Raw genomic sequence first — 23,072 nt, 5'->3', positions numbered from 1 at the left:
TTCTCTGTGATTACTGGGCTTGTCCTGTGCAGGGACAGAAGTTGGGCTTTAATGATTCTGTGTCCCTTCCAACTCAGACTATTCTATGACTTCCTAGGTTAATTCAGCACTAACACCAATACAAACCCATTCTTTTAAACCAGGTGCACGTGTCCAGCCCGCAAAATCTCCACAGGCTGCCACAGGCAAGGGCACCGAGTGCCCTTTCTCTCATTCTCGCACTGTGCGGCCGCGAGGCTCGCGGGGGGGGCGCGGAACAGCAAAATCCCCGCCCGCCTCTTTGGCCACCTTCCCCCTCTGGGAAGGGGAACCCGCAGGTTCTGGCTGCAGGCTCCCGGAGCCGGGGAGGACGGGCCCGAGTGTCACCGTCACCGGGTGTCGCTGCCGCCCGCACGGCTCGGAACAAGCGCCGGAGCGCAGAGTCCCAACCCGGCCCGGGCCCGCCCCGCGCCGCCGCTCTGCGGCCTGCCCGGGGTGTGGCGGCACCGCGCTCCGCCCCGGCCCGCCCCCGCTGCCTGTGCCCCGCTCCGCCCCGCTCCGCCCCCGCTGCCGGCGCGATGGCGGTGGCCGTGCTGCGGCCGCTGGACGCGCCGCCGGCGGAGCTGTGGCCGGCCACGGCGCTGCTGCTGGCGCCGGCGGGGCTGTGCGCGGCGCTGCGCGGGCGGGGCGGCGCGCTGGTGCTGGCGGTGCGGCCGGCGGGGCGCGGCGGGGCGCAGCCGGTGCTGCTGAGCGCCGTGGCGCTGGAGGCGGGCGGGCGGCGCGGCGCGGAGCTGTGGCTGCGCGGGGCGCTGCTGCGGCGCCTGGGGCTGGCGGCCGGCCGCAGGGTTGCCGTGTGGCCCGTGCGGCGCCCGCCGGCGCTGGCCTGGGTGCTGCTGGGGGCGGCGGGCCGGGCAGGGAGGCTGGCGGGCGGCGCGGTGCTGGCGCGGCGGGGCGAGGCGCTGCCGGGGCCGGGCCCCGGGCCGGGCCCGCTGGTGCTGGAGGCGCGCCCGGCCCTGCAGGGGTTGCTGGGCAGCGGGACGCGCACCGCCCTCGCCCCCCCGCCGCCCGCCCCGCCGGGCACCGCCCGCGGCCGCCCCCCGTCCGCCGCCGCGCCGCCCCTCGTCTCCCGCTTCGCCGCCGCCGCCGCCTCCGGGCCGCGGCTGCGGGCGGTGCCCGGCGGGGCGGGCGGCGGCGGCGGGGCGGAGCTGTGGGTGAGCCGGCGCGGGCTGCTGGCGCTGGGGCTCTTCCAGGGCGAGTGGGTGCGGGTGGGCGCCGAGGGCGCGGCCCGGGAGCACCTGGCGGCGCTGCTGGCGCGGCCGCCGCCATGGGAGTACCCGCGGGCCGCCCGCCGCGGGCCGCCCGACGGCACCGCGCTGCTGGCCCCGGCCCTGGCCTTCAACCTGGGCTGCGACCCCGCCGCCGCCGCACAGCTCCGGCTGCAGGTGAGCCACGGCCGGGCAGACGGGGAGCGGGGCGGCGGCAGCCGCAGCTCACGGTGCGCCCCGTGCCCTCCGCAGAGGTACGAAAGGAGCGGAGCCGCGGATGGGAAGGGCAGCCGGTCCGTGCTGTCTGTGCCGCCGTTCGCCAAGGAGGTGCACCTGGAGATCGTGTGCTCGCCGGCGTACAACACCCGGGGGAGCTACGGCTGCGTGCTCTACAGGCACTTCGAAACGCCGCGGTGAGCTGTGCGCGGTGCGCGCTCGGGGCAGAGGCGCTGTCCGGCCGTGCCGCACGCTGGGGATGTGCACATCCACGCCCCCAGTGCGGGGGCTGTGTAGCTTTAGAATATCCCCTTGCATTGTCCTGTCAGGAGTATGCTCTGCTTGGACACAACACTTCTTGTCCTGTCCTTCAAAAGTCACCCTCAAGTCTCTGTCATTTCTGTAAAAACACAAGTGATGCAGGGCAGGGAGGCCACACAACCAGAAGGATTTACTCTCTTTCACTGATGAAACTCTCTGGATTTTTTGTAGGCTGGTCCAAGAAGGAGACATCCTGTGTGTTCCAACATTTGGAAATGCTGAGTTTATAGAACTAAATGCAGACAAGTTCCTAAGGTAGGTCAACTCACTGTGGCTCTGTTGGTATCAGAAGAGTGAAGATACTTTTCCATTATTGACTCTCTTGAAATCAGTTTATTCCATTCTGATCTATCCCTGGATTTTAGTGTTTTTATCTGTCTGTTAATATACTGGGAAGAGGGAAATGTTTTTGCTGGATTATGGAGGGCTGAAGCTAAGAGGGAGGCCTCTGTTAGCTTATTTGAATAGTTGGGAAGGGAAAAAAGGAGAAAGAGAGGTAGAGCAACTGATGGGGATAAAGAGTAAAGAGGAAAGGGTGGCTTGAGGGCAGTCAGAGCCACATAAACAAAACAAAGTGGGAGCTGGGCTTCTCAACTTGTGACAACAAAATGTGCATATAAGCCCTAGGAGTTCATGTTAGATTAACTTTGTGTTTGGCCACCAGTTCTGCCTTTCTTGGTTTTGCTCGTGTGGCTTTGGGACAGTTGTGCTAAATGGGAGAACATCCCCTTTGTATCAGGATAAGGGTGCTCCCAGTGGCATTCCCAACATTTCCATTGGGTGATCCTTGTGCATACTGCAGGAGGACAAGAGTTTTTCTGCTTACCTGTGCTTATCAGCTGTCTTCTTGTTGACATTTATATTGTTCCTTCCTTCAAGATCTTGGCTAAGCACTTCAGAATGCTTTTTTTGTTTTCCCTTAGGTGGCCAGAGCTTTATTTCAAGGTGAAGAAGATCGTCGGCATGGTGGAAGGCGAGCAGTCCGAGGGTTACCTGGTGGACACCCAGAACACGTCTCTCTATCTGGTGAGATGTTGGTGGAGAGCAGAGGGGGGAGATCTGAGGCTGAGCTTGCACTGTGGATGACAAGTGTACCTGTGGAGGCTTGTGCCTCCTGCCATTGCAAAGTGGCATTTCAGGGCAGATGTTGTCACTTGGCACCGGTCTTTATTGGGTGGCGTTTTTGCTTCCTCACAGGTGGGTTCAACAAACAGCACTGTGCCATCTGCCCCAGCCCATAACAGCAGTGAGTTCTGGAGCAGTTTGTCCCCTGCGGGGCTTTCTGAAGTGGTGAAGCAGCTCTGCGATGCTCTCCGGCCCCACCTGCGCCGTCGGTGAGTGGGAATTCCTTGGAGGGAGCCCTGGGAGCGGTGGGGCCGCAGGCAGAGCTCCCCTCGGCGTGTGTTGCAGGGCCAGCGCGCTGAGCGGCGTGGGCAGCGTGCTCCTCTCGGGGCCTGGCGGCAGCGGGAAGCTGATGGCTGTCAGAGCTGTGTGCAGCTGCCTCAACCTCCACCTCCTCAAGGTAATTCCTCCTGGGCACAGTGGATTGGTGGATTTACAGCAGACAGAGGATTATGGAAATGTGTTTTAAGTCGGCCCTGCTGCAGCCGTGACACGAGCCTATCCAGGAGCTGCTTGCACGTGCAGATGCAGACAAATAATGCTGAGATCTTCTTTAGCTGAAGGAAAAGAAAAGCAGCCCTTGGTTTCATGCTAGCACGTGGCTCAAAAATCTCTTGGCATGTAAAACAGCTGCCCTGTGACTGTGTTCACTGCCAGAGCAGTGAAGTGGCAGATGAAATTCACTGGAGTTGGTTTAATGTGGAATATGATACAGTTCCAGCTGACTGTCAGTACTAAGGATTTGGTTTTATATCAATGGCCCCCTGAAAACTTGTGCTCTGCTCTCTGTATGTGTAAAAAATCAGATCACATTTTATGAAACAAACTTGAGAGTGGGTGCTGTTGCTGTGCAAATCCATTTCTTGACACAGCTTGAACATCATGCACAGTTCTGGTCTCCCCATCACAAAAGCATAAAACTGAACTGGAAAAAATCAGAGAAGTACACTGGGTAAGATCAGGGGTCTAGACCAGTTTCTGTGTGGGGAAAAGGTGAATAAATTCTTCAGCTTGAAAAATAAAGAATGAAGGGAGAGTCTGATACAAGTTTTTACAAGATCTTTTTGAAAGAGATTTTTGACAAGAGCTTGAGAGGTCAACAGAGCATGGGAGGTGTTTACTTTTCTCTGTGCCAGCATGAGGCCTGTGACTGTCAGATGAAGCTGGTGGGAGCAGGCAAGCTAAAGGAGAGGTTTCTCTGTATAGGTGAGAGTATTTGGATGAGAAATCTACTGTTACAAAACCACATCTGATTGGGAAAAGTCCTTTTGATGGGAAAAGTCCTTTTGATGGCAATGTTATGTGCCTGGATGGCCAAAATGAGATTTAGCACCCGTCTCTGTCCAGCACAAAAGGTTCTGGGAACCAGCAGAGTCTTCAGTGACTTGTTAAAATTGCTATTTTCTTCCAGCATACCTCTTTTGTTCACTCTGACAGCCCAGGATTATCCCACAAATGTTTTAATTTCCTTGGATCTGTAGAGATATGTTTGCAAAAGTGAGAGAAAGTCATGTGCTAGGAGACTTTCTGAAATTCTGCAAGGACATGGAAGAAGAAGAAGAAAAATGGAAAGAATAGGGCTGGAAGATTCCTCTTTTTGTGGAAGAAAATCCAATGTCCACCACTTGATAAACAACTTTTTGTCCTTTCTCTCTGCCTTTCAGTGCTTGCATACAGATGCTGCTGCCATTACAACCCTACAACTCCTGGGTTTTTTCTGTAGTACATGGAGCATAGGAGTTCCTCTGCACTGTGTCCCTGTCCTTGCCCTTTAGGGAGCTGTTCTCCCTGCTTCAGGCTGAGGATGAAGCTCAGGGAGTCCTGGGGATGGTTGAGTCTCCCTGGACAACCTCACAGCACTAGGAGGCAGCACTGCCTGTTCCCAGGCTGCTGTTCAAGGCTCACCAATCACCTCTTCCTTGGATGACTTCAGCAAGTGTTTGCTTTGTAAACAGTGTCTGGGCCTCTTGCCATCTCTAACTTCCCCCCAAACACCCATCACCTTTACCTTCCCCCTGCACTTTGAGCCGGTCTGGCACTGGTTGAGCAGTTTCCTGGGCCTCCTCCTCTACTTAGTGCACTGTTGTGCAAGATACTTTGTCCTCCCTGTCTTCCACAGCTCTCATCTCCCTTCCAGCTCCCATCTCTTCCAGCTGAGGTTGCTGAGCTGTGATATCCACTGTGTTGATTTCTCTGGTCCCTTTGCCTCACCTTTTTCAGATAAGACCCTCCTGCCTACCTCACCTCTTGCAGAGAAGCAAGAGACAGCCATTTATCCATGCTAAGGCATCCAGAACGTGCCTATTTTGAATATGACCTGAATGTCATATTCAGAAAATACTGGGAAACACCAAGTTTGATGTCCTCTGAGCCATGAATTGCCCGTGCAAAGCTTTGTGCAATGTTGTCCTATGTCCCCCCAGCCATGCATGTTGCAACTGCCTTGTCTGTGTGTCTGGCAGGTCGATTGTGTCAGTTTGTGCAGTGACACCAGTGCAGCCACAGAGGAGAAAGTGCAGGTGGCCTTCAGCCAGGCCCAGCAGTACCAGCCCTGTGTGCTCCTGCTCAAAGACATCGAGGTGCTTGGCAGAGAGCGAGACGGGCTCGGGGAGGACGCCAGGGTCATTGCTACCCTCAGGCAGCTGCTCCTGGACACAGAGCCAGCACTGAGGTATGGACCCTGCACCATATTGTGGGTATTCAAGGTAATTGCTTGCTTCTGCCAAGGGAGAAGCAGAGACAGAGCTGAGACCATGCACTGTCCCCTTTCTCCCCACAGCCACCCCGTGCTGGTGATTGGCACAACCTGCAAGCCCCAGGATGTTCCCACAGATGTGCAGACTGCTTTCCTCCATGAGGTGAAGATTGAGGCCCCTTCAGAGGAGCAGAGGAGGTTGATGCTCGGCATGCTGACTGCCGGCCTGCCTCTGGGCAAAGAAGTGAGCCTGTCCAAGCTGGCCCGCAGGACTGCAGTGAGTAAAAGCACAGCAGCACGTGGGCATGGCCAGGCTGGCAGTGCTGGGCCAATCTCCCCAGCTGGCCTTGGAGAAAGGGGTAATTCCCACAGCCCAAACAACTTCTTCAGTGGCTAATCCTGGTGTTCAGACATCAGCTTTTAAATGTAGATTTCTAGTCCATGCCTTTTGCAGAGGTGTTGGCTGATGTTCAGCTCTGCTAATAAAAAAAAATGAAGCTAGAGCCTTGAAGCAGGAACAGCTGCTCAAGGAACAGCTCTGCAAGGAATTTTTCCCTATGCTTTTTATGGCCTAGGTGTAGCTGTGGTGAGGGACTGAACTGCTGCTCTTTGTTTCTGCATCCACAGGGATTTGTGCTGGGAGATTTCTGTGCCTTGTTGTCCCACAGCAGCCGGGCTGCTTGCACCCGCATCCAGGCCTTGAGGTAGCACAGGCAGCAGGGAGGGGAGGGCAGGGGCTGCAGCCACTAGTGGGACACAGTCTGACTCCTTTCCCTTTCTTTCCTCACCAGTTTTCCAGGCGGGCTGAGTGAAGAAGTGGAGAGGGATTTTTGCACTGCAGGGTTCCCGGTGCTCGAGGAGGATTTTAGTGCTGCACTGGAGCAGCTGCATGATGCCCACTCTCAGGCAGTGGGGGCCCCAAAGGTGAGATGTTGGGGCACAAGGAGGGGCTGGGTTCTGCAGAGCTCTTGGCTCAAGATGCCCTCACAGATCTTGCAGGGCTGTGTTCTGACATGTTGTTTCCTGCTCTGTCCTTCCCTGTATTCCCTCACCTTTAAGTGGGAAAGAGTCCTCTGGACTTTCCCCCATCAGTTTCCACCCTCTTGGCTTGGAATTTGTCAGGGAAGCTCGTGCAGTGCTAAATGCAGACCAGTGGTGCTGGAGGGGTGCCAGCTGTGCAGCTTGGGGGGCAGAGCTGTCTCCCTGAGATCTCCCCAGCCACCTGGCCTGAGGGGACAGAGAGGCTGTGACACAGGCTGGTGGGGCAGTTTCTCCCCTTGTGTGATAAGTCTTAGACTTCATCTCTGGCCTTGGATGCTGCTTGAGCTGGGATGGACTTTTTTCTGACAGACAGGCAGTTTGAAGAACTTGGGGTTTCTTCAGAGAAAGTGACCTGGAGAGTCTGAGAAAACAAGCAGTCAGCTGCTCAGAAGGGGTGTGATCTTCCCTAGCAGCTTGGCCCCCAGGGAAGCAGCATTTGGGGTGACTGGTTTGGCTGGGCAATGTGGTGTTAGGACCAAGCAAAGTGATCAGAAGCTCTTTTCCATGCCCATGAGTGCCAGCAGCTGAGTTCAGCACAGGACAGGAAGCCTTGGCCCTGGAGCAGTTCCTCTGGCACCCCAGCTGCCCACTTAATTCATGCAGTGAGCTCTGTTTAATGGTGTTTGCCAAGTTTGCTGTAAGACAGATAACCACAGAGCATGCTCAGCAGTGAGCTGTGTGAATGGGAGTTAATTTTGTTTGTATTTTACATTCCTTTATTGATTTCTTAGTAATTGGTTGTGGTCAGGAAGCCCATTAGCAGACCTGGATACTCTCAACATTGCTTTCAGTTCCCTGCTTGCACTTTCTGGTGAGTCACACATTTGTCTGCACTTACAACCTGAGCCTTCTGGAGAGAGCTGATTCCAAACCTCCTCTTGTTAGCAGTGTCTGCACCCTGTCTTAGACTTACAATGTGCTCCCCTGAAAACAACCTTGCTGCAGTTTTCCTGTGCTCATGTCTGTAGAGCTCTCTCTAGCAAGGCAGGATGAGCAAAAGTGCAGAGGAGAGGGCAGCTCTTCCATCCATTGTCACTGCAGAAGGGCCAGTGACCTTTTGCTTTAAAAGTTGGGTTTCTTTTCTGAAAATCCTTGTTTTGTTTGGCCTAATTTTCCTGATGGACAGCTAAAGAAATAAAATGAGATAACATAATTTCCAGTAGTGAAGGAAGGAGATGCAAATTAGCTGAGGTGGGGGAAGAATTTTGCCCTAAGCTATTTTTGAACTCCCCATTTGTGCTGGCACCAGCAGGTGGGGGAGGAAGTGTGGGGTTTTCCCAGGAGAGCTGCTCTGACTCTCAGGAGGATGTCATGCATGCTGTGGCATTCCAGCTATTCCTAAAGTGCAGAGCAGCAGCATGCTCTGGGATAGTTTTGCTCAGCACAAAATAACCCAAGAGGTCTTGGCTCACCCATCTCAGGTTTGGTGTCTTCTCTATGTTCTCCCTGACCCCTCACATGTCTGCAGCTGACCCCCTCGTGAGCATACATGGACTTTGTTCTTGCATTCCCCTTTCAAGAGCAGTGAGTGTTCCATACACTGTCCTGCAGGATTTTTCTCTGTCACATCCCCCTTGCCATCACAGAGCTCAGGGCAGCCCAGATTCTGTCCCTCTGCAAGGTGTGAAGGTGTGAAGCCCTTGCACAGTTAATTTTTAATTTTTATTCTTATTTTTGCCTTCCTTCACACATCCCAAAGGCTGTCTGCAGCAAGACTCTCTCCCCTCAAAGCTGCAGATACTTTTTGCTGACTTAGGATCCCAGGGGCAGGATTGGAGTCCTCCTTCCCCTGGGATCCTCCTCCCAGTGGAGGACTGGAGATGAAGCACACTCTGTGAGTGCAGCCTGCCTGAGGATGTGTTTGTACAGTTTGGTTCTCCCTTGCAAAGCTCAGAAGAGGGGAAATGTGGATTTTGGATGCTGGAGCTGCCCAGGCACGCTCGGGGCTCAGGAGTGAGTGCTGACAAGGTTCTCCCTCTCTTGGCAGATCCCCTCAGTGTCCTGGCAGGATGTTGGTGGGCTGCAGGAGGTGAAGAAGGAGATCCTGGACACTATCCAGCTGCCCTTGGAGCACCCAGAGCTGCTGTCCCTGGGTCTGTGCCGCTCTGGGCTGCTGCTGTATGGGCCTCCAGGGACAGGGAAGACCTTGCTGGCAAAAGCTGTGGCAACAACATGCACCATGACATTCCTTAGGTGAGGAGAAATGTGAGGGGGGTTCTCACAATGGATCTGACTTCCTGCTGGCAGGGCATGGGGGTCTCTAACTGGCTTCCTCCTCTCCCTGCCCCACAGTGTGAAAGGACCAGAGCTCATCAACATGTACGTCGGGCAAAGCGAGGAGAACGTGCGCAATGGTGAGGACGTGCATCCTGCTCCTGCATGTGGGGACATGGGGCTTCTCTGTAGAGCTTCAGGGAAGGAGGCAGGGCTTAAACCCCCCTTCCCAACTCCCACCCACAGCTCTCAGCAAGGGCTTGGACCCAGCTGTCTCCTACAGTCCGTTCCCTGCTGCCTGCAGCTTCCCCTCCTGCTCTCTCTGCTCCTGTTGCTCCTGTCCCTGGTGTTCTGATGGGACAGCAGCTCCCCAGAGTCACAGCTGAGCCTCAGGGCCCATCCTGCTTGGACAGCAGCTCCTCAGAGTCACAGCTGAGCCTTAGGGCCCATCCTGCTCAGTGCTGCTTGTCCCCATTCTATTGAGACACTCAGGCAGGAGCGGTTGGGGGTACAGTGGACATCTAGTTTCCATCCATACCTCTTCCCTGCTGGGAATGTAGCAGGTCCTGTTGCTGTTGACTGCTCCTCCATGTCTTTTTCACCTTTTGTGCTGTCTCCTCACAGTGTTTGCCAGAGCCAGGGCAGCTGCTCCCTGCATTATCTTCTTTGATGAGCTGGATTCCCTGGCCCCCAGTCGTGGGCGAAGTGGAGATTCAGGGGGTGTCATGGACAGGTGAGTGAGCATCAGGTGTCCTTGGGAGAGCAGGATTCCTGCCTCAGCTGCAGGCAGTGCATGAGATTGCCCTGAAAGGCATAGTCCATTCCACCTCTCTTTCTCTGTTTTTCCCTCTCTCTGCTCTCTTCAGCTCTCAGCATGGCCTGTCTCTTCTCTCTGAGCATTAGTACTGCTGTTTGCATTGCCTCAGGTTCCCGATTGCCCAAGCTAGTTGTGCAAACATTTGGTTAAGACAGTCTCCTCCATCTGCTTCTGTGGCTGCCAAGTGCTCCCTTTGGCCTCTCCAAGGTCATCCTTCACACTCCTGCTGTTCTGCCCTCCTATTAGCTGCTGTTTCCCTGTGGTGGGAAACCTTTCAGGTGCTCCTGGTAGAAGCAAAGTGTGTACAGCTTAGAGATACCCAGAAACAGGGTTATTTTCCCTAGGCCTCCTCTGCTCTGCTGCTAAGCTGGTAGTCCCCATCCAGTCTTCCTGTTCGGAAGGACTGTCTGGGATTTGGACTACTTTGCAGTGAGCCCATGTGCTTGCTGGCTGTGCTGATGGAGAAGTCTGGATGGCTGTGTAAGGGCTCTTCAGGGAAGAGAAATAGGAGCTGAAGTCTGAGAAATGGACCTGCCACTGTCCTCAATTCTTCTTTTTTCATTCGTGGCTGAGGGGAGACACTGGGTGACTTGCCAAGTTCTAAGTGTCATGTCTTGCTCCCTGCAGAGTTGTCTCACAGCTCCTTGCAGAGCTTGATGGCCTTCACTCCAGCAGAGAGGTGTTTGTCATTGGAGCCACCAACAGGCCTGACCTCCTGGACCCAGCTCTGCTACGGCCGGGCAGGTATGTCCCATCCTGCCAGGCAGGTATGTCCCACCCTGCCCTGCCTCACTCAGGGGGTTCCCCAGAGCTCCTCAGGAGACTGTGGTGAGCAGGACTGTGTCCTCACCACGTTCCCTCTGCAGAGATTGTTTGTGAAGGCCCCTGGCTCACAGGAAGCCAGGAGGGGGCTGGTGCCTGTGGCTGTAGCAGCAGCAGTGTAAGATACCACAGCTTGTTGCCCCCACTGCTCTGGTTGCTGCCTCAGCAACCAGAGGGCCATGAGGGAGCTGCTGTTGCACCAAACAATGGCAGGAATTGGTGCCCCAGGGCCCTTTCTGCACAGCTGCCCCCCAGCCTGTGACTTGCTTGTCCTGGGGCAGCACTTTGTATCTGCTGTTGTTGGACCCTGGGTGGGTCCTGTGTGTCCATTTCCCCAGCCTGCTGCTGTCTCTCCAGCACGTGGGCTGCTTCAGGCTCTGTATCACCCACAAACTGGACAGCAAAATGAGCTGTCCTGCAGCTCCTGGTACACAGGGCTGAGCCCTTGTGGCAGGTTTGCTTTGGCCTGTGCCCAGCTGCCCTCTCTGTGCTGACAGGTTTGACAAGCTGGTCTACGTGGGCATCAGCGAGGACCGGGAGTCGCAGCTGCAGGTGCTGAGTGCTGTCACCAGGAGGTGAGTGACCCTGTGCTCCTGCAGCCTCCTCACACCACCTTGCAGGGGGTCACAGCCCTCCTGGGGCTGATGCACAGCGTGTGCTCCATCTTGGCTTCATGTCTGAGCCCTGGGGAGCACCTGAGGTCACTGAGCCACAGCCAGTGGGTAGGGCAGGAGGACAGAGCGATTTCCAGCTGGGACTGGTTTTTCTACAGGATGGGTGGAGCTCAGCCTGCCTGTCCTAGTGGAGGGGTTGGTAGAGTTTTCCAGCCATGTGCTCTTCTTATGGAGCTCAGCCAGATCCTGATGGTGTAGTAAGACTGCCGTGCAGCTGCAGGACAGGAAGCTCCCATTTGATTCCTGCAAGAGAATTTCCTCTGCTGTTTGCCCATCCAAGTGTGAAGGCAGCTCCATTCAGCTCATTGCCTCTCCTCCTGTGGTGCTCAGGGTGTGACGATGTTCACAGGGGTTCTTGGATGAGGGAGGAGATGAAAATGTTGACTCCGTGTTTCAGAAGGCTTGATTTATTATTTTATGATATATATTACATTAAAACTATACTAAAAAATAGAAGAAAAGGTTTCATCAGAAGGCTAGCTAAGCTATGAACAGAACCAGAAAGAATGATAACAAAGCTTCTGTCTCAGACAGAGTCTGAGCCAGCTGATTGTGATTAATTAATTACAGACATCCAGCATGGGCCAATCACAGATGCACCTATTGCATTCCACAGCAGCAGATAATCAATGTTTACATTTTGTTCCTGAGGCCTCTCAGCTTCTCAGGAGGAAAAAATCCTAAGGAAAGGATTTTTCATGAAAAGATGTCTGTGACACAGGGGTGTTCAGACTGTGATTTGTGTGTCTTCCCCATCACTGGTTGTGTGGGATTGCTGAGCAGCAGGGTTTGGCTACTTTTCCAGCTGCTCTGAGCTCCTGAGAGCATCTCTGGAGGGAGAGAAGCAAGGCCTGCAATTGGAGTGCAGAGGTGCCCCCCACCACAGCTGGGTGAGTGGCTGGGACTGCCTCTGCAGGGACTCTGTCCTGGGTAGCTGTGATCACCTCTGCCTGTCACTGTGAGTTAGCAGGAGAGGTGAGAGTGTGGGCTGGCTGCCAGCAGCTTGTCACACCCTGTGTCTTGGCCACCATGCCCTCCAGCAGCTGCTGCTCCTGCTGAAGGAGGCTCACTGTCTGCAGGGTGGCTCTCATGGGGTGGTTTGGGGTTACAGTGGTTTGTACTCTCTCATTAAACATGTTCTCATCCAGCCATGACTGCAGGTTGTTCCCAGGCATGTGGAACACTTAATTTATCTAGGTGAGAAGTCAAACACCAGTGGCATAAACAGATGGTGTTCTAGAGAGTTCATCCTGCACCATGGTTCCAAGACTGATTCCTACATCCTTTGTGCTTCCTAGCCTGGAACCAGAGAGGCCCAGAGAAGCTGTGGATGCCCCATCCATGGACATGTTCAAGCCCAGGCTGGATGGGGCTTGGAGCATCCTTGTCCAGTGGAAGGTGTTCCTGCCTATGGCAGGGGAGTTGGAACTGGATGATCTTTAAGATCCCTTCCAACTCAGGCCATGCTGTGCTGTGGTGCTGTGATTCAAAGTTTCCTTTGATCCTGCTTAGCAGGAGAGAGGACCCTGCTGCAGGGATGTTTCAAAGAAAAGTGACTGTTGAAAAAAACAGTAAAGCAAACTTTTTTTTTTTTTTTTTTGTTGAGCATGCAGAGCACATTCTGGAGGCAGCTAAGCATGGGTACTCTGCTTGTTCCTGCCCAGTCACACTGGTCTGGTTTTTCTTGGCCTTTACACCTCTGTTTTTCTCTCTTGGCAGGTTTAAACTGGATCCTTCTGTGAATCTCACCACCATCCTAGAAAAATGCCCAGCTCAGCTGACGGGAGCAGACATCTATGCCCTGTGTTCAGATGCCATGATGTGTGCTGTCAAACGCAAGGTGGAGTGGATTGAGGAAGGTAGGAGCCCTGCCCTAACCTGTGCCAGCTGTTGGAGCAGCCCAGCACAGGGGCAGAGAGGAGAGTTAGCACTGCTGGGCTGTGTGAGAAGATCCTCAGCAGCTTTGGGACCACAGTGCTGGGCTCTCGGTTACTGCCAGGCAGGCAGGTTCTGCAGATGTGGTCATCTTGGCCCCAGGGGGAAGGAGAGAGACACAGCTTTTCCTTTGATGGCTTTTGGATCTTACCAGCTGCTCCTGTTCTCAGCCCTTCCATGTTGTTTCTCTCATGCAGGGCTGGATACTGAGAAGTCTGCTCTGATCCTGACCATGGAAGACTTCCTGCAGGCTGCTGCCAGGTTGCAGCCATCAGTCTCTGAGCAGGAGCTGCTCAGGTACAGACTCATCCAGCAGAAGTTTGCAGCCTCCTAAAGCTCAGCAGAGCTGGGACTGCAGAACAGGCACAAACAGGCACTGCCTGCTCTCCTCTGATGCCTCCCGGGCTCCCTTCTTTTGAGCTTGGGTGGAAATGGTGTCTGTGCAGTTTCCCAAGCCAAGGCCTGCTGGGTGGTGGGCTCTGTGAGGGTCCCTCAGGTGTCAGCAGTGCATTGTGGCTGCTGGCAACATGGCAGGGTGATTTCCTTGCAGGGACAGAGCTGTGGGCAGTGTAGGGGTGTCTCCATGGCTGACAGGCCATTCTTTGGTGGGGGAGCAAGGCTCAAACTGCACCTGGTTTGGCAGCAAGTTCAGGGCTGGAGGCAGCTGCTGTTTGACTGTCAGCCCCCAATGAGAGGTGCTGGCCAGAGGGGCAGCAGGACACAGGGCACTGCTGCTCCAGCTGCCCTGGACTTGACATAGTCTCTGAATAAATACAGGTGTTTCTAGCACTAGGTGCTCACTGCCTGACCTCAAGTTGTTGCTTCTGTTGGTGTCTGTAGGCTCAGGAAGGTCCCTGCAAATTTTTGGGTGGGCTGGGTGGTACAGAGAAATCATTGTCCTGCAGGTAGAGAGGGGAGCACACCTGTGAACTAGAGTGGGGCCACTCTCACCCTGCCAGAATGGCTGGAGCTCTTGTTGGATGAGGAATGCCTGAGGGAGAGGCACTTGCTTGGCTGGGAGCTGAGCTCCCTCTGCAGAAGGAGCCCAGTTCTTGCTGGAGACACTGGGTGACAGGACATGAGGCAATGGGAGCAAGTGGCAGAAAAGAAATTCCCATTGGATGAGAGGAAAAACTTGTCACAGGGAGAAGGGGGAGCTTCAGCCTTTGAAATACTCAAACCTTGTCTGGAACAGCCTGGAGCTGCCCAGTCTGCACTAATTTGTGCTGAGCACCACTTGGCCCAGGACCCCTGAGGTCCTGCCTCACCTCCCCCTGCAGCCTCACAGCAGCTGCTGGTGGCACTGCACATCCCCTGCTTCCCAACAAATGGCACTGGAGCTGGTTTGGCAGCTGCTGTGCCAGGTGCCTGCAGCTGCCCTCAGCTTTCTGCAGCCCAGGGAGTTGCTGGTGCCAGGTTTTGCCCCAGCTGCTGTAGGCACTGAGCCTGCTGACAGCTGGATCCCTGGGCCAGGCGTGGCTGAGGGCCTGCTCCCCCTGGAGCTCCTCTACTAAGGGCTGCTTCCACAGCAGCTCCTGGCATTCCATGGGTGAGTTTGCAGCTGGTGCTTGCCTGGAGCCCTGTGGCTCTGGCTCTGGTGCCTTTGCGTGTTCAGGCAGGGCTCTCCCTGACCGCACTGCTCCGTGCTGCTGCATCTGGGCACCTCATCTTGCCCAGGGAGGGAGGGAGGGAGCTGCAGCCACAGCAGAAGCACTGCTGGAGGCTCCAGTGGGGGAGTGGGTACCCCTGTGTGGGGCTGAGGAGTGTGAAGAACAGGAGTCAGCACCTGTTTGGGAGGTGCAGGTGAGATAACAGGTTCCAGCACACTGCTGTGAGCAGTGCTGCAGGGACTCAGCTGGGGTGTGCAAGCACCTGGGAGCCAGCTCACCCCTCCTTCCCGCTTCAAGGGGAGCCCCAAGCCCCACCTGCAGCTGGGGCCTTGGTGGGGCAGCTGTGCCTGCACCCATCCTGTGCCCCCCAGGCTGAGCACCTCCTTCCACAGAGTCCTGAGGAGGCAGTGGCTGTCCCCCTTGCCCCATACCCTGCCCAGACAGGGACACACGGACCATGATCCAAGGTAGCTCTCACAAGTGTTCTTAATTAAGGGGAGGGGTCTCCCAGATGGCTCTCAGCCATGTCCCCACCCCCTGCTTGGACCCACAGCTGCTTGGAGCTCTCAGCCACCACAGTCCCATCTCCGTAGCCCCCTCAGCCTGTCTTCTTCACGACGTGGATGAAGTAGCAGGGCACATGGGCCTGGCCTGGCGTGTAGGGCTGGAAGTCACCCAGGACAGTGTGCTGGCACTTTCCCTGGAAGGCTCCTTTCAGCAGGGCTGTGAAGGCCTCCAGCCGGTGTGGGTAGTACGAGAGGCGGAACTTGCTGCAAGGAGGCAGTGCTGGTGAGGCAGGGGACAGCAGGGGACAGTGCCAGCCACCCCCCCATGGCAGGAGCCACCACCTCTGCAGCTCTTCTCACCTCAGCTCCGGGTCTGCCCCTGCCTCAGTGGGGGGGACCTGCACCGTGTAGTCCAGGGTCACCATGTGTGCCTTGTTGTTCACCAGCAGCACCGAGGTGGTGATGTCCTTGGTCAGGTCGCTCTGGGAGAGCACAGGAGGATGTCTGTGTCCTGTGGGGACTCGGTGGCCCCCAGCCTGGGCACAGTCCTGCTGCCTGGCCCCCTTGAGGCCATGGGGCTGGGGCAAAGGGGATTGGGATGGGGCAGGGCGTGCCAGCCACCGACCTTGTAGTAGATGTTCTTGCCGGGCGGCGCGCAGCCCGTGGCCAGGATGTGATCGTAGTTGCGGTGGTCGATGATCAGGACACCCCCAGGCCTCACCATGCTGGCAATGTTCCTCAGGGCCAGCTTGTGGTCACTCTGGTCCCCTGGAGAGGAAACTATGGCGTCTCCAAGCACTGGCTGTACCCCACTGGCTGAACTGGACATGCCCTCATCTTACCCGTACACATGTAGACATGCACACACAAATACCTGCCCCTACCACCTTCCCCCAAATCTCAGCTTGGAGAACCCACAGCCCCACCCATGGCATGAGCTCAGGCACGTTCTCAGCCTCGCTGGAGCAGAGCGTGCCACGTGGGAAACCCACCACCCGCCTTTGTGGCACAAGTCTGGGTGTGCCTCCAGCCTTGTCACAGCAGTACATTGATGCACAAACCTCCACCATGACCATGAAACCCAGTGGGCCCACTCATGTCACAGACTGGGGCAGTGGGGCCTCAGCTCCACTGTGTGTAATCCCATCCCAACAATGCCACGACTTGGGACACGTTCTCAGCTTGCTGTAAGACACCATGCATGCACAGGTGCTCCCCCTCCTCTCCCCTGCCCCAACTCACCTTTGAAATCAGGCAGGTGTGCAAAGGAGTTCCCCAGGCAGATGACTGCATCAAACCCATCCCCTGGCTTCTCCAGGTCCTTCTCCAGTGTGAGCCAGTTGGCCTCCTCGATGACTGCATCATAGGGAAATGGATGAGGCCAGGGACACCCAACAGCCTCCCCTGCCCGCGAGACCCCATCCCAGCATCACCCAGCCCTCCCCAGGCCCCTGTGGCTGCTTGCTCTGGCCTCTGGCGAGCAGCCAGCCAGGCAAGGACCATGGCTTGTCTTTGCCGAGCAGCTGGCACTGTCAGGTCCCCGCAGCAAGGCCACCGGGCCGGCGGCAGTCCCACACGAGTGGCCTGAGCACTGCTAGGGGTCATGGGCAGTGCGCTGGGGCAGTGTCAGTGTCTGCAGCCCCTCCCGGCCCCCACAGCCCCCGCACCCCATCGGTCGAAAGGCTCCTCCTTGCGCCGCTCCCAGCGCTCCTTCAGCGCGTACTTGAGCATCTTGTCGCTGGCATCGACGCTGGTCACCTGGAAGCCCTCCTCGAGCAGCATGATGGAGTCCACCCTGGGGACACGGCTGTCAGCGGGGCCGGGGGCAGCACAGGGGCCGGGGAGGGGGGCTCTGGGCATGGCCGCGGGCAGCGAGGCCCCGGGAAGCAGAGGGAAGGGACACCTGGGAGCTGGGCGGGAGCGGGGCCTCACCCGGTGCCGCAGGCCACGTCCAGGACGGAGCGGCAGCGGTGCTGGCGGAGCAGCGCCAGGAGCCAGCTGCGGTACTCGGCCGTGCGGTCCCGCGTGTCCCCGATGTACAGCTGCCACACGCGGGCCGCCCGCCCGTCCGCGTACTGGTCCGGCAGCCCCTCCGCCGCCACTCCCAGCGAGCGGGTCCGGTACACGCTGTCCACCATCCCGCCGCCGTCAGGGACCCGCACCCGGACACCGACACGGCCGCGGCCCCTCAGCCCGGCTGCGCCGCGCCCCCCTGGCCGCGCCCCGCCCCCGCGCGCCCGCCAATCCCCGCCGCGTCCGTCCCCGCGCGCCGGCCAATCACCGCTCGCGCCGCGCCCCTCCCGCCCCCCGGCCAGGCCACGGCCCCTTGGCCGCGCCCCCACCAATGAGCGCCGCCCGGCAGCGCTCGCGCCGCGCCCCCTCACGGCCCCGACCTTTGCCTCGGCCGGGCCAGGGCCCGGGCCGCGGGACCCGCCCGCCCCTCACCGGCCTCTCCCCGCGCCGCAGCAGCAGCGCCGATCCCGCACCCAGCAGCAGCAGCAGAAGCAGGGCCGGCAGTGGCGGCGGCGACTCTGGGGAAAACGTCTTTATTTACAGTCCCGGCGGCGTGAGAGGAGCCGGCGGCGGGGCAGCGCTCGCGGCCCCCTGGAGCTGGAGCCCCCGGCAGGGATGCGGCAGGGCTGGGTCCGCGGCGGCTCCGTGACACCGAATCACGGGATAGCACCCAGGCTGGCCAGGCGGGGCCAGGCGCTCCGGTCTCCCCCGGGGTCACAAGTCCCTTTTCCTTTGGTACCCATAGGCACAGCGGGGTGAAACCCCGGAGCGGGCGGCCCCGGGGGCAGGGGCTGCGTGCCTACAGCTCATCGGCTGGGCTGTGGGTGAGCGGAGCCTGCTCCTGGACGCCCTCCAGGGCCTCCCCTGTGTCTGGAAGGCTGGCAGCTCCCTCGCGCTCATCCTTCTGGCCCTTTTTCTTCTTCTTCCCGCTCTTTTTTTTGCTCTGCTTCTCCCCCACGCTTGCCAAATCACCCTTCTTGCCAGTCCACTTCTCTGCCAGGCAGCCTAGGGAAAAGAGAAGAGAGGGGCAGAGGGGGCTCTGAGAGAGGCAGGACTCCCATGCTTTAGCAAGGCTCCCCTGCCCTCCCAAGCATTCCTGCATTGTTTCAGCCCCTAGAAGCAGCCAGGACTTACTTGTGTCCTTTCCTTTTAGCACGTGGTTGGCACAGAGAAACTGGGAGAGATCCTCCGTCTGGTGGTGCCTGTACCAATCTTCGATCACGTCTTCATACTCCTCTACCAGCACATCGCACTAGGGCAGAGAGGAGAGCCCAGCTCCAGACATGTGCTGGTGTGGCAGGACCAGGGCCAGGCTCCTGCCACAGGTCCTGCCAACATCCTGCTCCCAGGATGCTCTCCCCTCTTCCAATCCAGCCTACAAGGTCACTGTAGGGCCAATCCCACAGGCTGGGGTACCTGCTTTTTGAGGTCAGCCACCTCAGCAGAGGTCTCATTCCACAGCTCGTAGGGGATGTCCATCACCACCTTGACACCCTTGTGCACCAGATTGTGCAGGGTCTCGAACGTCTCTGACATGCCCTGTGAGGGAGGGAGCAGCACGGCCTGGTGAGGTGGGGCTCCCACTCTCCACACAACCCTGCCCAGCCATGCAGAACATGCAAACCAGATCCCTGGGGGCATCAGCGTTACCAGGGGGGGAGCTCAGGTGGCAGCGAGTTCCCCTCTGCAAACCTGGTCCCAGACCCCAGAGGAAGACAGCCCCAAGCTCCCTCCATGCCTGCCCACCACCACCAAAGACAGCACCCCACATCTGACTTGGGGGCAGCGTGGCCTGGCCTGCCAGGCACTGTCAGGGGATCCAGAGGATGGGAAGAATGACCCTGGATTGTCACTCTGGCAGTGAAGGGATGGATGGGTGAGACACATTTGGGAGCAGGAACTGGAGGAACGTCCCTCACCTTTGCAAATCTGTTACTGCCGCTCCTCTCCTTGTGCAGGTTGTAATCCAACAGCCGCTTGCAGATGTTCTCTGTAACCTCAATTAACCGGATGTCCCTGCATGCAGAGAAAGGCTCAGGCTTGGTGTGGGCCCCCAGCCAAGGCACAGGGTCAGCCTCCCAAAGCCCCAGCTCCAGAGGCAGTGACAGCAGAGGAGCCTCCTGTCCCACTGTCACTTACGACTGTGTGTACTTGACAGCAGAGCCCTTCCCGTCCAGGAAGCCATACTTGGTGTCAATCACCTCCTTGGTCTTGCCAGTCTCCTCGAAGGCGGATTTCAGCTCCACTGCCACGTACTTGCACACTATGGGAAGGAGAGAGCACAAAGGCTTTAGGGGCTGTCACTGTTGTGACAAACAGCAGCAAGAGCCAGCCCAGGAACTGGGCAGGCCAAAGCTGCTGTGAGCACAAAACACATTTTGGCCATCCAGAGAGATAACCAGGAATGGCTCAGCTGCTTCCACTGGAGATCACTTGAAGCAGGAGCACCCAAACCAACATTTCAGTGTAAACCAGCTGCTGTGGCACAGCTGGAAGTCACACAGGCTTAGCTTTGCCCCCAAAAGCCTCCACCTCCCTGCCACAAGCTGCTCTCCTCCTTTTGGAAGAGCACGGGGTCCTTTCACAGTGCAAGTCCCAGCGTGGCTCAGAGCTTCTCCTTGTGATGGCAGCACCTGGTCCCACCTGGTGCTGGTTCTGTGCTCTCAGTGCCCTGGGGACACTGGGGCTGTGCTGGGGACACTGAGCAGCTGGCAGGGCTCGCTGGGCTGGGTGACAGCACAAAGTGCTGGCTGTGACCTCTACCAACACAACCTGGGGCTCTGCCTGCAGCAGAGACCACATCATCAACAGATTTAGAACACAATGCAGGGTTATTTTTATAAAGCTAAAAAAGAAGGCTTTATTTCTTCTGTCAAAAGAGCCCAATAGAGCTATAGAAACAGACAGCAGGAGAAATATCTCAGGGGTTTACAAGTGGGAATGGGGAGGAATGGAAGCCAGGCATGGTGTGGCTATTCCTCCCCCCAAAACAGGGGAATTTCTCAGGAGGCTGGAGAAAGCTTTGTCCAGTGCTGTGGGGTCCTGTTTGTCATGAGCCACCTCTCCTTTGAGCTCCACTTTAGGAGAAGTGCCGAGCTTCAGCGGGAATGGTCTGACAGCAATGAGCCAGTGTCTTCTGCCAGGTAATTATGTGAGCTGAGAGATGCCCCAGGCAGGAAGAGAGCGAGGTGGCTCCTCCAGAGCTCCCATGAAGTGTTGAGAAGCCCTGTGTGCACTTCCTGCACAATCCTCTCTCTGCTGGCACAGGGGGCTGGAGGCAACTGTGGGATGATCTCTCCTTCCTGCAGGCCCTTGGGTCTCAAGGATGTCCCCCTCCACACCACACCTGCTGCAGTGTCCCCACACATGCCAGGAGTGCTCAGTGCTGAGTCCAGCTATCCAGATGCTCCCTGCGGCTTTGGCTGAGCACTGACACAGGTTGGAAGCCTGGGCAGGAAGAGGAGCAGAGTGTGGTCAGTGCCTGCTCTGGTGCTTCTCTGAGGTTACGCTGGTGCCACAGCAGAACTCGGACATCAGCATCTCCAGAGCTGCTTCCTCGGCAGGGAAAGTTTTGTAAAGAACTCCCTATATTTTAAAATTTTCTCTTTGCTGTCCAGCTCCACATGTGCCTGCACAACAAAGGCAGAGGAAACCGCACCAGGCAGCAAATGCCCGTCATGACCTACCCCGGACTGCCTGCGAACCAAAGGGATACTCAGACAGGAAGCATCACGGAGACCAAACTGTAAGCAGCACACACGACCAGTCCCAGCTACGAACCGGCAGGCGATCAAGCGGCTGCCGGTAACGGCGATGCCCGCAGGCAGGAGGCGGGCAAAGGAGCAGCCCGCGGGGGCGCAGCCTCGCACCAGCAACCTCCGGCCCGAGCAGGCAGCGGGCGGCCGCCGATCAGCCCGGTCCCCCGAGGCCCCGCTTACCCTCGCACTTGCTGGGCAGTCGCACCCAGTCCGAGTCGTCGCCCCCCGCCAGCGCCGCCGCCATCAGCAGCATCAGCAACGCTGCCCCCGCCGCCGCCGCCATGACTCCGCTTCCGGGGCGCGCTGCCGCCCCGCCACGCCCGTTACCATGGCGACCCCGCCGCGCCCGCCAATGGCGGAGCCGCGCGTGCCCCGCGTGACCAATCCCCGCCGGCCGCCGCCAGCCAATCCCGGCGGCGCGCGGCCCGCGTGGCACCGCCCCCGGGCGGTCCCGCCGGGCGCCCACGTGGGAAGGGGCGCGCACGTGGCCGCGGGGGGGCCGCGGGGTACCCACACAACCCCCGGGGCCTTCCCTGCCTCTGGAATCAGGGAAACCTTCCCTCCGAGGTACCCTGGGGCCCCTTCCCATCCTCCAGGAAATTCCACGGCCCTGCCACCCTCAGAAATTTATCAGCTCCTCTCTCTTGTCTCCTCAAGCCAAGATTCCCATCCTGTACCTCCCCCAGCCAACATTGGGTCTTCTCCCTCCTCCACTGGGCGGGTCCCCTCTCGAGTCTCCAGAATATTTCCAGTGACTGCCACAGCCCTACGCCAAACCAGGGGGACTTACCCTTCATGCCCTCAGCTCTGGGCGAGGAGGATGGAGGTGAGGACGGCATCAGAGAGCAAGACCTTCAGCAGCACCACACGGACAGCCATGAGCAGCGCTGCCAAGGCAGGGGCCGGTGACACTGCAATGGAAGGGTGAGGTGAAGCCTGCCACAGACACCCCCCTGCGCCCACGTCCTTCCCAGGCCTGCCACGGGGCCATGTTTGGGATCTTTACACATTCCAGAGACACCTCATGTCACCCTCATGCTGTTCCTGAGGGCAAGCTGGCTCTGACCCAGTTTCCCCATTCTTCCCACCAAGGTGAAGCTTCCCTCCCTCTTCCCCAGTCCCACAACACTGGGAAAGCCCATCCCAACCACGACATATCCCCAGCCAAGCCACTGCCAGGGCTTTCTCCCTGGCAGCTGCCATTCCCAGCAGGCAGGGACCAGAGACTCACCAGCTGTGCTACAGAGCTCTGCTGCCTCCTCGTTGCCTGTGGGATGAAAGAGCAGCTGGGGAGGCAGTGGCAGCCCAGCACCAGGTGCATGGCAGGGCCAGCCACAAACCCCTTCCTGTGATCGGGACAGTTTGCCCCTAGAGCCTCACACCTGCTCCTTGCCCTCCCTCCTCGGGGGCCGGCAGGGCACCCACAGGGCTGGGCAGCAGCGGCCCAGGCAGGCAGAGGGGTGGCAGCTGGGCCATACCCGAGATGCGGATGGGGCGGGAGCTGTGGGACGGGGAGCTCCTGTTGGCCCCCACATGGCAGGCGAGTTCCCTCTCGCGCGGGGGATCACTGGAGAGGAGGGAGACGGAGCAGACGGATCCACCATCCTCCTGGGAGGCGCCATAGGCAAAGGACTGCAGGACGCTGCCGTTCCCACCGGAGATCCACACGGCGTGGCCAGAGCTGGGGGCCAGGTCGCTCACCACGCACACCACCAGCTGCCGGCGCTGCCCGGCCAGCACCATGCTCAGTGGCGGGGTCAGAGTAGGCAGTGGCACGGCTGCCCTGCCAGCTGAGGGAGACAAGGTTTAGGGGCACTGCTTCCCTCACACATCCCACCCAGCACGGCTCAGCCTTTGCATCCAGGCTGGGTGGCAGCCCGCCTTTCCGCCTCCTGGCTTTGTCCCGGGGGTACTCACGGGGCAGGAGCGGGAGCAGAGCGGCAGCCAGCAGCACCCGGAGCAGCTCCATGGCAGCTGCAGCGCTTGGGGCCGCCGGGGCTCAGCCCCCGCCGCAGCTCCAGCTGCGCCGCCCACCGGGGCTGCGGGGCCCTCCCGCCGGGGGTACAGCCCCGCTCCGCCCCGCC

General features: G+C 58.2%; 3 protein-coding genes across 4 annotated transcripts; 1 reads left to right on the top strand and 2 right to left on the bottom strand.

The window, feature by feature from the left end:
• The first annotated feature begins 557 nt into the window (after window positions 1-557).
• On the top strand, window positions 558-13,890 carry PEX6 (peroxisomal biogenesis factor 6). Its single transcript, XM_058020139.1, has 17 exons — window positions 558-1,421; window positions 1,497-1,657; window positions 1,953-2,036; window positions 2,705-2,807; window positions 2,979-3,115; window positions 3,192-3,303; window positions 5,366-5,574; window positions 5,683-5,875; window positions 6,226-6,302; window positions 6,390-6,522; window positions 8,627-8,832; window positions 8,932-8,993; window positions 9,478-9,586; window positions 10,298-10,414; window positions 10,990-11,067; window positions 12,886-13,025; window positions 13,299-13,890. The coding sequence occupies exons 1-17, from the start codon at window positions 558-560 to the stop codon at window positions 13,433-13,435; spliced, it is 2,922 nt and encodes a 973-aa protein (XP_057876122.1). The 3' UTR covers window positions 13,436-13,890.
• A 1,285-nt stretch (window positions 13,891-15,175) lies between these two features.
• Window positions 15,176-17,416, bottom strand: GNMT (glycine N-methyltransferase). Its single transcript, XM_058020143.1, has 6 exons — window positions 17,150-17,416; window positions 16,885-17,012; window positions 16,460-16,573; window positions 15,843-15,985; window positions 15,578-15,699; window positions 15,176-15,481 (listed from the first exon to the last, which is right to left on the bottom strand). Exons 1-6 carry the CDS (start codon window positions 17,353-17,355, stop codon window positions 15,310-15,312), a joined length of 885 nt encoding a protein of 294 aa, XP_057876126.1. The 5' UTR covers window positions 17,356-17,416; the 3' UTR covers window positions 15,176-15,309.
• A 331-nt stretch (window positions 17,417-17,747) lies between these two features.
• On the bottom strand, window positions 17,748-22,957 carry CNPY3 (canopy FGF signaling regulator 3). 2 transcript variants are annotated; one of them, XM_058020140.1, is made up of 8 exons: window positions 22,906-22,957; window positions 22,467-22,778; window positions 22,220-22,255; window positions 19,370-19,493; window positions 19,150-19,246; window positions 18,647-18,769; window positions 18,365-18,482; window positions 17,748-18,235 (listed from the first exon to the last, which is right to left on the bottom strand). In XM_058020140.1, exons 1-8 carry the CDS (start codon window positions 22,955-22,957, stop codon window positions 18,030-18,032), a joined length of 1,068 nt encoding a protein of 355 aa, XP_057876123.1. In that variant the 3' UTR covers window positions 17,748-18,029. The 2 variants fall into 2 exon arrangements, with proteins under 2 accessions (XP_057876123.1, XP_057876125.1); XM_058020142.1 differs by lacking the exons at window positions 22,220-22,255; window positions 22,467-22,778; window positions 22,906-22,957 and adding an exon at window positions 21,169-21,304.
• Between the last annotated feature and the right edge of the window lie 115 nt (window positions 22,958-23,072).

Source organism: Melospiza georgiana, chromosome 3 (assembly GCF_028018845.1).
Source record: "Melospiza georgiana isolate bMelGeo1 chromosome 3, bMelGeo1.pri, whole genome shotgun sequence".
In the NCBI taxonomy this organism is placed as follows: domain Eukaryota; kingdom Metazoa; phylum Chordata; class Aves; order Passeriformes; family Passerellidae; genus Melospiza; species Melospiza georgiana.
This window is presented reverse-complemented; position numbering and strand designations above follow the sequence as displayed.

Bases quoted from the DNA above. Each gene is read 5' to 3' on its own strand.
- PEX6 (XM_058020139.1), top strand. From the start codon at position 558: ATGGCGGTGGCCGTGCTGCGGCCGCTGGACGCGCCGCCGGCGGAGCTG. The intron at 2,808-2,978 runs GTGAGATGTTGG...GCTTCCTCACAG, and splicing joins AGAACACGTCTCTCTATCTG to GTGGGTTCAACAAACAGCAC. The intron at 9,587-10,297 runs GTGAGTGAGCAT...TGCTCCCTGCAG, and splicing joins TCAGGGGGTGTCATGGACAG to AGTTGTCTCACAGCTCCTTG.
- CNPY3 (XM_058020140.1), bottom strand. From the start codon at position 22,957: ATGGAGCTGCTCCGGGTGCTGCTGGCTGCCGCTCTGCTCCCGCTCCTG. The intron at 22,779-22,905 runs GTGAGTACCCCC...TGTCTCCCTCAG, and splicing joins TCTGCTCCCGCTCCTGCCCC to CTGGCAGGGCAGCCGTGCCA. The intron at 22,256-22,466 runs GTATGGCCCAGC...TTCATCCCACAG, and splicing joins CCGCCCCATCCGCATCTCGG to GCAACGAGGAGGCAGCAGAG.
- GNMT (XM_058020143.1), bottom strand. From the start codon at position 17,355: ATGGTGGACAGCGTGTACCGGACCCGCTCGCTGGGAGTGGCGGCGGAG. The intron at 17,013-17,149 runs GTGAGGCCCCGC...CCGTGTCCCCAG, and splicing joins GACGTGGCCTGCGGCACCGG to GGTGGACTCCATCATGCTGC. The intron at 16,574-16,884 runs GTGCGGGGGCTG...CCTATGATGCAG, and splicing joins GGAGCCTTTCGACCGATGGG to TCATCGAGGAGGCCAACTGG.